The sequence below is a fragment of the Pantherophis guttatus genome, chromosome 9, assembly GCF_059756535.1.
Source record: "Pantherophis guttatus breed Tessera chromosome 9, ASM5975653v1, whole genome shotgun sequence".
Lineage (NCBI taxonomy): Eukaryota > Metazoa > Chordata > Lepidosauria > Squamata > Colubridae > Pantherophis > Pantherophis guttatus.
Window position 1 is genome coordinate 17,681,086 of NC_142071.1, and position 13,066 is coordinate 17,694,151.

Consider the following 13,066-nt stretch of genomic DNA (forward strand, 5'->3'; position numbering starts at 1 on the left):
AGGAAGAACATTGCTTATTTTAGAAACAAAAGAAAATATTTGTAGTTCGGGTAGTTGATGTTGTTGTTGGTTATGTTCTACAAGATTGCTGTTTAGCATCCGAACATTTCCTGACCAGGCTGGTGACATCCTCAGCTGGACTTCACATGATAGGTCACATGGCATGATCAACCAGTCAAACGACCCACCAATCACATGACCCCATGAGATCAATATAAGCGGTGAAGAACTGGAACAAGATTCTTCAACCGAGCTGAGGATGTTACCTAGCTTGGTGATGAAATGTTCGGAAGAGAACAAACCACCACCAACATTGCTTATTTTGTTTAAGAGGGAGGGGTATCGTACCTGCAGATTTGTAATCTGTAGCGTTCCATTGTCCAACAGGCTCATTCTTGGATCACTGCCCACAATCCGCTGTCCATCTTTCAGCCACTGGATGCTGGGGAGGGGGTTCCCAGTTACGTGACACTGGAGCAGTGCTGTAGAGTCTATGGCAAGGGTTTGATTCACGGGACCCCGGCGAATAATTGGTGGAATGCGATCAGTTGTTACTTCATGCAAGACAAAACCAAGACAGTGCATCATTACACACAGAGACTCTTACAAATACACTTGTTTCTGGGTTGTTATTCATTTCTTTTTTTTCTTTTTTTTTTTTATTTATTGCAAAAGTTTTACAATTACATTTTCACCCCTTTTTTTCACCCCCCCACCTCCCTCCCCAAACTTCCCGTCCTCCCTAGCCCTCCCTAACCCTCCCCCCCAGACTTCCCTATTATATACTCATAACTAATAATACTGATATATATACCTGAACCCATCCCTCCCCCTATATAATTTTCCCTCTTTATCTCTTTACATTAAAATATTTCTAATACATTGTTTTCAAATAAAAGCTATTTGGTACTTTCTAGTTTGGTATTTGTTCTGAACATATTCTATCCACCTTTTCCATTCCCATTCATAAGTCTCTTGTGAACAATCTTTTAAATATGCTGAAATCTTCGCCATCTCTGCAAAACTGGCCATCTTCAAAGTCCATTCCTCGATAGTAGGCAAAGCTTCATTCTTCCAATATTTACCTATCAACAGTCTTGCTGCTGTTATCATATACAATATTAATTTTATTTCACCCCGTGTAAAACCCTTAACTATACCCAATAAAAACAATTGTGGAGAAAATTGAATTTTTTTCTTCAAAACATTCTGCATGACCCACCATATTTTTATCCAAAAAGCCTTAACTTTCCTACAGGTCCACCAAACATGATAATACGTAGCATCCAAACATTCACATCTCCAACATTTTGGCTGAACATTAGGGTACATACATGACAACTTTTTAGGATCTAGATGCCATCTATAAAACATTTTATAAAAATTTTCCCTCAAATTCTGCGACTGTGTAAATTTAACATTCTGAACCCAAATTTTTTCCCATGTTTCCAACATCACTGGTTCTTCAAAATTTTGTGCCCACTTAATCATACAATCTTTAACTAATTCCGTTTCTGAATCCCTTTCTAGCAAAACATTGTAAAGCCTTTTAATATGCATTGGACCTTTCTCTCTTATATGTCTAACCAATTCTTCCTCATGCAACATAATACCAGTTTTTTGGTCCTCTTTCCATCTCAATTGTAATTGATTATATTGTAACCAGGTTAAATTAATCCCTTCGTCCAACAGTGTCTGCAATGTCTTCAACTGCCATCTGCCCGCATCTGTAAAAAGAACCTCTTTGTATAAAAACCCCCCGAGTGACATTATATTTGTATTCCACAAGGTATGACCAAGATCCAGCCATAGCGGTATTTTATAATCCCATTTGAGTCGGTGCTTCTTCCAAACTCTCATCAAAGAGTCTCTAAGTATATGACTTTTAAATACTTTATCAACTTTGTCATCATAAAATAGGTAAGCATGCCATCCAAATTCAAGATCAAAACTTTCTGCATTCAATATTCCAGCCTTTTTACTTCCAAACCAATCACTTGTTAAAGTTAAAGCTGCTGCATCATAATATAACTGTAGGTTTGGAAGTTTAAGGCCTCCTCTTTCTGGAACATCTTGCATAATTTTCAATTTCACTCTCGGCTTTTTCTCGTTCCAGACAAACTTATTAAGTCCAGTTTGCCAAACTTTCAGTTGTTTATCACTTTTAAGCACCGGAATCATTTGAAACAAAAACAGAAATCTTGGCAAAATGTTCATCTTAACTGCTGCTATTCTTCCAAGTAAAGACAGTTGCAGCTTTTTCCAAGTCTCCATGTCTTTCTGAACCTCTCGCCACAACACCTCATAGTTATTTTGAAACAATTTCATGTTTGATTCTGCAACCTGAACTCCAAGATATTTTACCTTAGGTACAATTTCAAAACCTGCCCTCCTTTCAAACTCATGTTTACGATCTTGTGTCATATTTTTGACTATCATTTTAGTCTTTTTTGAGTTCACTCTAAAACCTGAAACTCTACCATAGTCTTGTATAATGTCGTTCATCAAGATTATTGATTCCATTGGTTGTGATAGGGTAACCACCAGATCATCTGCAAATGCCTTTATTCTATAATCCTCTTGCCTTATCATTATGCCTTTCAAAATTTTTGAGTCCCGTATTATATTTAGCAAGACTTCCAATGTTAAAATAAATAAAAGTGGGGACAACGGACATCCCTGTCTTGTTCCTTTTTCAATTTTAAACTCTGTCGTCAAACTTCCATTAATAATAATCTGTGCTTTTTGCTCTTGATAAATTGCTGAGATCGCCTGTATAAATTGGTCCCCAAAGCCCATCTTTTTTAAAGTCTTTAGTAGAAAATTCCAATCCACTCTATCAAAGGCCTTCTCCGCATCCAAAAAAACCAGCACTGCAGAAATCTGTTTATTCTTATCAAGATATTCCAATAAGTCTATTACTTGCCTTACATTGTCCTTCATATATCTGCCCTCAATAAATCCCGCTTGGTCCGCATGAATCACCTTTTGGATTACTGGCATCAACCTGTTGGCTAATACCTTCGCATAAATTTTATAGTCTGTGTTCAAAAGAGATATTGGTCTGTAGTTCTCTGGTTTTTTAGGACCAACTTGTTCTTTTGGTATCAAAGATATATAAGCAGTTGTCCAGGATGGGGGTATTTTACCCCCTTGTTGAATATTGCAAAATAAATCTCTAAGTTGTCCCACCATTTTAGCTTGTAAAGTTTTGTAATACACTGCAGTCAAACCATCCGTGCCAGGAGCTTTGGCTGTTTTTAGCTGTTTAATTGCTGCTGTTATCTCCTCCTCTGTTATAGGATAATTCATTCTTTCCTTTTGTTGATCAGTAATTTTTGTAACTCTCTTATCCTTTAAATATTTTTCTATAAGTCCATTCTGCACCTCTTCTTTGGCATATAGTTTAGTATAATAATCCACAAAAGCTTCTTTAATTAGTTTTTGTTGAAAGATTTCTTTCCCTCCAATATCAATACTATCAATAGTCCGTATACTTTGTTTTTTCCTCAATGTGTAAGCCAACCATCTGCCCGGTTTGTTAGCGTTGCAAAATGTATTATGCTTCGCATATTGTAAACTTGTTGCAACTTGTTCCGCCATAAGCATTTGAAATTGGTCTTTCAAAAGTTTTATAGCACTTCGTATTCTTTCATCTGTTGGGTTTTTAATAAGTAACTGTTCTTTATTCTTTATTTCCATTTCCAACTCAGATCTTTTCTTTTGTCGGAGCAGTCTATGTTTAGAATTCATGTAGATGAGTACCCCTCTCATATAAGCTTTACTTGCATCCCAAACAATTTCAATTGGGGTACCTTTATTCAAATTTATTTCAAAAAATTCTTTCAAGTGCTTTTTAAGTTCTATTGTATTTTTTTCATATCTAAACAAGTTCTCATTTAATCTCCAAGAACGTCTCTCAACCTTATCCATCTCAATTTCTATCCATACAGGGCTATGGTCAGTCAGAGTTCTTGGAAAAATCTTTGTTCTTTTTGTCTTAACAAGTAGATCATTTGACAACAGGATAAAATCAATCCTAGAAAAAGATCTATGTCTATCCGAAAAAAAAGTGTAGTCCAATTCATTTGGATTATGTATTCTCCAAACATCTTTTAATTCCATATCTTCTTTCATATCAAAAAAAGTCTGTGGTAATCTAATTCTAGACTTTGCCAAGCTCTTTTTATCTAGTTTAGAATCAATTACTCCATTCCAGTCTCCCATAATTAAAATAGATCTATAGTCCCATTGCAATATTTTAGTATGTAACATCTTGTAAAAATAATCCTGTTGTTGGTTGGGAGCATAAATTCCAATCAAAAGAATTTGACCATTTGCTGTGAGCAATTCAATTGCTACAAACCTACCATCTTGATCTGCTTCTATAACTTTCGCTGTTAATTTTTTATTTACATAAATAACCACACCATTCTTTTTCTGCGAAGTTGAAGATATATAATGTGCTCCTAGTTTTGAATTTATCAAATATTTTTGCTCTTGAGTTGTGATATGCGTTTCTTGTAAACATATTATATCATTATTAAATTGTTTCAAATATGTAAATAATTTCTTCCTTTTCTGTGCTGAATTCAACCCATTGACATTCCAAGATAGACACTTAAAGGTCATCAGCCTCTTTCTGGAGCACAGAGCAAAATATTTGAAGTTCATCCGAGAGCTTCGATCTCGCTCCTCCCATAGCTCCACTCTCTTGTACGGTACTCTTAACTGCCTTCTTATCTTGTCTTTCCTGTTGTTGTTGTTGCTTTTGTTTAAGTAGCTTGGATTGGGCTCTAGTTATACGTTGATCTTTAACTTCTGTCAACTGAATCAAATCCAAAATTGGAGAAGAATCCAACAAGGGCTCACTCAGAAAACCTCCTTCTGCACCTTGCACTACTTCTAATTCCTGCTTGGACTGTTCTTGCAATTGCCTCTCTTCACTCTCTTTAATCTCCAAAACTGTGGATGTACGTGGAGATGGTGTTCTTTCCTTAAGAATAGTAGTGTAAAAGTGTTGTGCCTTCTCCACGGTATTCAACCGATACCCTTCTCCCTTGTATCTAAAAATTAACCCAGCTGGTGCGTCCCACCGGAAGGGTATCTGTAAATTTCTTAGTTCCTTAACAAGAAAACCAAATTCTTTTCTGGCTTTCAGCATTTTAGGAGGTAATTCTTTAAAGATTTGAAGTCGTGAACCCCCCACTTGTACAGAAGTATAAAAAGATTTTTGCAGGATATCATTTCTAATTCCTCTTTCTGTAAAGTATATGACCACATCTCTAGGCAGTTGTCTTTGTCTGGCCACCCAAGAGTTCACTCTATAGATTTTATCTATTTTGTGAAATACCACATCAGGATTAACTTGTAGAATCTTGGCCAAGGCTTCAGAACAAACTTGTCTCAAATCCTGTCTCTCCTCCTCTCGAATTCCCCGAAGCCGTATGGCGAATTCCATCGCCCGGAATTATATCATAACAATCTCATCATCAATTCTCTGCATTTTATTATCAACTTCATCAATTTTATAATCATTGTCTTTCATCTTGACATTAACTTCTGATTTGAATTCTTCAACTTTATAATCAACTTTCCCAATAAATTCTGCCAGGCCAGACGCCACTTCTGATATTTTTTTGGTCACCTTATTTTGATTCTGTTTCACCATGTCTTTGACTTCATTAATTTCCTGCATAAGTTCCTGATGTGATTTTTGAAATTTATCATCTATCTCCTGTTGACATTTTTGAAATTTGTCATCCAGAGTTTTAGAAATAAATTCTTTTAAATCTCCCACATCAAATTCTTTTTTCTGAGTTTGTAGCTGTTGAGCAGGGGGAAGTTGCGTTTGCTGTTTGTGTGTGGGGGATCCCCCCCCTAATGCCTTCCCTTCCTGCTTCTTTGAAGCCATCCTGGCTCGTGATCTAGTTTTTCTAAAGAGGGAAGTTCCTTTTCCTTTGCCTCCTGCACAAAGACTTCTAAAAAAGTCCCCCAGATTTGATCAAACAAGGGTTAAAATAAAGCAAAGTCCAATATTGAAAAGGGAAAAAATTTCCCAGTTATTTCTCTTATAACAAGCAAGGCAGCTTAGTAGCAACTTGGAAACTTTGTAGCAAAACAAAATAACTTCACCAATCCACACTCGCTGGCTCGTTAACTCTGAAGCTAGGCGCCATGTTTTTTCAAAGCACTTTCACTCATTCGCATTGTCTCAGATTGAAAAGTCAACAAAGTGCTAATACTTGCGTTTCCAAATTTCGGATTCAGGTAGTTTCGCTGTTTATTAAAGCTGGTTCTTTCGCTTTAAGTTTCCTGCAGCCGGCTTGTTCTGCAAAAGCAGAATCGTCCCACGTCGCCCGGAGTTCCAGCAGGTTGGAAGGGAGCCACGCCTGTTCTCTCCCCAGAAACTTCCCTGGGGGGTTACAGGGGCTCGACCTGTGCCCTGCGATCTCTCCTTCTTCAATCCTATGGATTTAGAAGTTTTCGAGCCGCTTCTTCGTCTCGAAGCTGCTCTACAGGCGGCGGGGCTGGCGGAGCTTCAAAGAGCGCCACCGTCGCCGAAGACAAGGAAACCGGAAGTCGTTGTTATTCATTTCTTATGTGAGATTTTTAAGTGGAGTGAATGGAGGGGGGGCTGATCTTTCCTGCATTTCAAAAGCCTTCTTGACAGATCCTTACCAGCAACTGAGCTACAGGTGATGAAATTTAAATCCACCAGCTTGTTTAGTAACATGTAATTAAGCAGTCAATTAAGGGCAAGGCACTAATTGATTACCTGGAGTTGTACTGCCAGAGTGTGACAAAAAGCAATGAAGGTGTCAATGCACACCTTTGATGTAACCCATCACCTGCCTGATCTGAGAGAGCAAGAAGCGTTTCTAATGAAAAGCAAAAGCCTTTCTCTTGTAGCTCATTACGGGTAGTCCTCAATTTACAACAGTTCATTTAGTGACTGTTCAAAGGTACAACAGCCCTGAAACATGTGATTTATGACCGTTTTTCCACAATTACAACCTTTGCAGCATCCATCATGGTCACATGATTGGCAACTGGCATGTATTTATGAAGGTCGCAGTTTCCTGGGGGTCACGTGATTGCGGCTTTCTGACAAGCAAAGTCAATGGGGAAGCCAGATTCACTTAACAACCATCTTACTGACTTAACAACTGCAATGATTCATTTAATAACTGGCAAGATAGGTTGTAAAATGGGGCAAAACTCAGAAATTTATGGCTCAATTGTGGTTGTAAGTCAAGGAATACCTATACTATATTTTATTTTAGTATCAACCTCTTTCCAAATAGAGTGAAGAATCAGAATTTCATCGAACAGCAGGTTAGGAAATAATTGGAGGAATCACAGAACCACTATGCATGGCTGGCTGGCTGGCACCAATTAAAGCAGGCACATAAGAATCCCAAAATGCCGAAATAATATTTATTGTAGAAAAGCGACAAACCCATTATGAAAGAATTCCACAATTGCTGTGCAATGAATATGAGATGTATTTATATTGCAATCACTGTTCAAATTCTTAATTCTCATGCCCTTTTTTCCTGCCTGCTATAAGTAAAGGACTAGATGTGGCTCTGTAGGGTAGAAGATTCAATTTCCATCTGTCTCTTGCTGGATAGTAGAGTTTCTACTTAATCCTATTCGCCTCTCCACAGTCACCTTATTTTGGACACGGGGACAAAAGGACTTTAGATTTAGTTGTTAGCAATGTAGCTTCTGGTGGGTGCTCTCCAAGTTAGTGGGTCCTCACACTTGGCACTACATCATTGAAATGTTTCCTGGGATGTTCAGTTCTTCCCTTTTCAAAATCTCTCTGACTGACACCACGGGCATTATGGGTAATTTAAACCAGTGGGGTACCAGGGGAGGAATGAACAACAGCAAGGCCAGCTATATCATCTGGTAGAGTTAAGCATCAGTGAGAATTATCCAAAGGTGGGCTTCAAAATTTTTAGCAAGGGGTTCTCTTCCCAGTTGCTGGGTGGGTGTGGCCATGGTAGGTGTGGCCTAATCAGCCTCCTGACACCAGGGTGGGGTGTGTGGTGTTTTTGCCTTTCCCAGGCTCTGGAGGCTTTCCTTGAGCCTCCGGGAGGGCGAAAACAGCCTCCCCAGGCTCTGGAGGCCCTCTGGAGGCCAGAAACAGGCCATTTCCGGCCTTCCTGAACTTCCAGTAGGCCTGTTTTTTGCCCTCTCCGAGCCTCTGCGCGCGCCCTGCACTTATCTGCATCCAAAACGGGCCACGTAGGGACTCCTGGGCAGGGTGGGGCAGGGCGGGTGGGGCTGGTCAGGAGTGGGATTTGGGGGGTTCTCTGAACTGCACAGAATCTTAGCTAGAGGTTCTCCCGAACCCCTGCAAATTCCCAGCAGACCACCCATGGAGTTACCCATGCCTTTTCCCTTATTTTCTGGGTACACATTTCCTTTTTTATTTTTTTTATTTTTTTTTATTTTGAATTTGTATACCGCCCTTCTCCCTGAGGACTCAGGGCGGTGAACAGCCAAGTAAAAACATCAAGTACAAATATTAAAATACAGTTAAAATATACATATATAAATTTGGCCCCATTAATTAAAAACAATAAACAAAACACTTAAAAACACTTAAAAAATTAGGCCAGCCCGGCTTGCTGGAAAAGGAAGGTTTTAAGGGCACGGCGGAAGGCACTGAGGTCTTGGATTCTCCTTATCTCTGGAGGCAATTGATTCCAGAGGGTAGGTGCCCCCACAGAGAAGGCCCTCCCCCTGGGGGTCACCAGCCTGCACTGTTTGGCTGATGGCACCCCGAGGAGGCCCTCTCTGTGGGAGCGCACGGGTCGATGGGAGATCGTCGGTGGCAGCAGGCGGTCTCGAAGATAGCTAGGCCCTATGCCATGGAGCGCTTTAAAGGTGATAACCAACACCTTGAAGCGCACCCGGAAGACCACTGGGAGCCAGTGCAGCTCGCGCAGGAGCGGTGTTACATGGGAGCGCCAGGCTGCTCCCGTCACTACCCGCGCTGCTGCATTCTGGACCAGTTGGAGCCTCCGGGTGCTCCTCAAGGGGAGCCCCATGTAGAGAGCGTTGCAGTAGTCAAGGCGAGAGGTGACGAGGGCATGAGTGACTGTGCACAGGGAATCCCGATCAAGAAAGGGCCGCAACTGGCGGATCAGGCGAACCTGACAAAAGGTCCCCCTGGTTACAGGCGTCAGATGTTCCTCCAAGGACAGCTGCCTATCCAGGAGGACTCCCAGATTGCGAGCCCTCTCTGTGGGGGCCAACGACTCGCCCCCAATAGTCAGTGATGGAGTCAACTGACTATATCGGGATGCCGGGAGCCACAGCCACTCAGTCTTGGAAGGGTTGAGCCTGAGCCTGTTCCTCCCCATCCAGATCCGCACAGCCTCCAGGCACTGGGACATCACTTCAAGGGCATCGTTGGGGTGGCCTGGGGTGGAGATGTACAGCTGGGTGTCATCAGCGTACTGGTGGTATCTCACCCCAAAGCCACGGATGATCTCGCCCAGCGGCTTCACATAAATGTTGAACAGGAGGGGCGAGAGGACTGACCCCTGAGGCACTCCACATATAAGAGGCCTTGAGGTCGACCTCTGCCCCCCTGCCAACACGAACTGCGACCGGTCAGAGAGAAAGGAGGAGAACCACCGTAATACGGTGCCCCCCATCCCCAACTCTTCCAACCGGTGCAGCATGATACCATGGTCGATGGTATCAAAAGCCGCTGAGAGGTCTAACAGGACCAGAACAGAGGAACAACCCCTGTCCCGAGCCCTCCAGAGATCATCAACCAACGTGACCAATGCCGTTTCCGTGCTGTGTCCAGGCCTGAAACCCGACTGGAACGGATCTAGATAGGATGTTTCCTCCAAGAATTGTGGAAACTGTCGCGCGACCACACTCTCAACAACCTTCGCCAGGAAACGAAGGTTGGAGACAGGACGATAGTTGGCCAATATTGCCGGATCCAGGGACGGCTTCTTGAGGAGAGGCCTCACCACCGCTTCTTTCAAGGCGGCGGGGAAGTGACCCTCACTCAACGAAGCGTTGATAACACCCTGGAGCAAGCCTCGTGTAACCTCCCGGGAGGCCAGTACCAACCAGGAGGGACACGGGTCCAGTAAACATGTGGCCGCACTAAGTCTCCCCAAAATCCTGTCCACATCATCCGGAGTCACAGCATCAAACTCCTCCCAGGTAACATTCTCAAGACTATTCCTCGTCACCCTGCCCTGATCTACCCAGTCAGAGTCCAAATCCCCCCGGATCTGAGCGATTTTGTCATACAGGTATTGTCCGAAATCCTCCGACCTGCCTTCCAAGGGATCCTCCCGCGCTCCCGGATGGAGCAGGGAGCGGGTTACCCTGAACAGGGCGGCCGGACGATTCCCTGATGATGCAATAGAGGCGGAAAAGTAGTTAAACTTTGCCGTCTTTATCGCCACTAGGTAGGTCTTAATATGCGACCTTACCAGTGTTCGGTCAGATTCAGCGAGACTGGCCCTCCAACTGCTCTCTAGGCGTCTTTTCCGGTGTTTCATCTCCCTCAGCTCCTCGGTGAACCAAGGAGCCGCGAGGGATCGACACCGGGTCAGAGGCCGCAAAGGCACGACTCGATCCAAGGCCCCACCAGCCGCCCGATCCCAGGCAGCTACCAGGTCCTCGGCCGAGTCGTGTGCCAGATCTTCAGGAATTGGCCCAAGCTCCGTCTGGAACCTATCAGGATCCATCAGGCGCCTGGGGTGGATCCATCTAATTGGGTCCGCCTCCCTGCGGCGGGGTGTAGCGTTTCGAAGGTCCAGACGAAGGAGTGAGTGATCTGACCATGACAAGGGTTTCATGTCTATATCCCCTATAATAAGACCACTCAACCACTGGCCAGAGACAAAAATCAGGTCCAGCGTGTGTCCCCCCCTGTGAGTGGGGCCATGAACTAACTGGGTCAGTTCCATGGCCGTCATGGAAGCCATGAACTCCCGAGCCATCTCCGACATTTCACCAACAGACGGCAGATTGAAATCACCCATGACCATAAGCCTGGGTGTATCAACTGCCACCGTGGCTATCACGTCGAGTAGCTCGGGCAGGGCCATTGCCACGCAGCAGGGAGCCAGGTACGTAAGCAGCAAGCCCATCTGAACCCCATGACCCCATCTCACAAAGAGGGACTCACATCCGGCAATCTGTGGCACAGTGGTCTCCCTCGGACCCAGACCTTCGTTAATAATAACCGCCACCCCCCCGCCCCTCCCCTGGGCCCTCGGCTGATGGAATGCTCTGAAGCCTGGTGGACACATCTCAACCAGAGGGACCCCTCCCTCCGGGCCCAACCAGGTCTCCGTAATACCCGCCAGGTCCGCTCCCCCCTCTTGAATAAGATCGTAAATGAGGGGGGCCTTATTTACCACGGACCTGGCGTTGCACAGCATCAGCCGGAGGCCCAGGTCCTGAGTATCTGAGCCACCTAGTATCCGAGGGGAGCCTTGAGGACCGGGGCGTGCAATCGCTCTCAAGTAGCGAGTGCGCACCCCCGGCACAAGATAAGGTCCCGCCATATCTGCCCCTCCCATCCACCGTGCTGATGACATCCCCAATCCCTCGTCCTGTGCCCTCCAAACCGTTACCCTGTGCCAGGCTGGGCCCTGACCTAGGTGGATTACCCCCCACATCCCCTTTGGTCGCCCTCCCAGTTCCCCTTAAAAGATTATTAAAAACCCTAATTAAAAAACCCCTCAATCCCCGCTTTAAAACATGCCACCTCTCGGGGCTCCAAAGCCCGTCCTTAAGGTAGGCCTTCGATAGAGTGGAAGGCCATCGCCGCGAGAGGGGGGCATCTCGCAGCGCAAGCAAATCTGCCGAGGTATAAGCCATACAAGTATGATGAGATGGAAAAGGGGAACCTTGGATGTCAGCGAAATTTAAAGATAGTCATTGAGGTGAGAGATAGCAAAAGAGGCTGGCCAGGATGAAGCTGGGGCCCCTTCACTCTCTCACAGTGATGGGGCGACCAGATCAGATGGTTGCAGTGCAGGCGGATGGCCACAGCCGTTCTCTCACCGCGGCTGGATGTAAAAAGCCAACAATAGTCACTCTCTCCCTGCAGATGGAGCAGCAGTCCTTGACCTGGACTCTCAGCTTCTCCCTCCAGCCTGCAATCTCTCCTCCCCCGAGCCAAGGCCTAAAGGTGGAAATCGGGCGGCAGGAATAAACTAGCCAGCAGCAGAAGGAGATAGAGAACAAACATAAAAATCCAGGAGGGTGATAATAAAGTCCCAGAGTCAGTAGTGATGGAAAAATGGGCCGACCTAATAGAGAGTCCAGGTAGCAACGGGGGGAGGCCATTTTCATAGGGGGGGGGCGAATCCAAGGGGGAAACCAGATGGTAATTGGAAATCCCCCTCTATCACTCCCCAACTCCCTTCGATGTTCCGGGCCAAATCACCCCCAATAGTCCTGCCCGTTTTCTCCGAGCAAATTCTGCCACGATCTTCCCAGGTCTCGGTCCATGTAGGGGGTTTTCAGGCGCAGCTGACCGCTGGGCCATACACCCCGAGCCTCAAATCTGGGCTAAATAACTGTTTGAAGTGGCCAACAGGCCTCCGTGCCTCCTTCATTAGAAGACAGAACTGTATGAACCTCATAAAATATTTTGAGTCTCCTAAACAAGCTGTGGCCATCAGATGTGATGACGGCTCCTCTCCCATGCCAACAAGGAAAAAGATCTAACTGCATCCTTGACTTCTACTCAGATGGCTAAGTGTTCTTTTCAAGCACAAACTTGGCCACAGCCCTTGTTCAAGAGTGCCAGGGATTGGGGACCTACCCGTGGGAGTGAGCCACCGCACACCCTCGCAGTGATGCAAAATGCATAATGTCTCCTTCACACATGCTGTTAGCACAAAATGTTAAATCTGCATGTGTGAATCATGTCTGTGGGATGTAAAGATGCAGAGAAGGGGAGACAATAGTAGAGACAGTTTAGCACCATGAGCAGATTGAACACAATGAAGTGCTTCCCTTTCCCTTGCTGTCTCTCAGTCATTAAAATGGAGCC

General features: G+C 44.5%; 1 protein-coding gene across 6 annotated transcripts in view; it reads right to left on the bottom strand.

Annotated features, from left to right (window-relative positions):
- Nucleotides 1-13,066, bottom strand: part of ROBO3 (roundabout guidance receptor 3) — a 311,028-nt gene that overhangs the window by 40,616 nt on the left and 257,346 nt on the right. For all 6 annotated transcript variants that reach the window (XM_087875620.1, XM_087875619.1, XM_087875621.1 and 3 more), the window contains one exon: nt 349-554. In XM_087875620.1, coding sequence (XP_087731746.1) covers nt 349-554 — 206 coding nt within the window. The remainder of the gene's footprint in view (nt 1-348; nt 555-13,066) is intronic.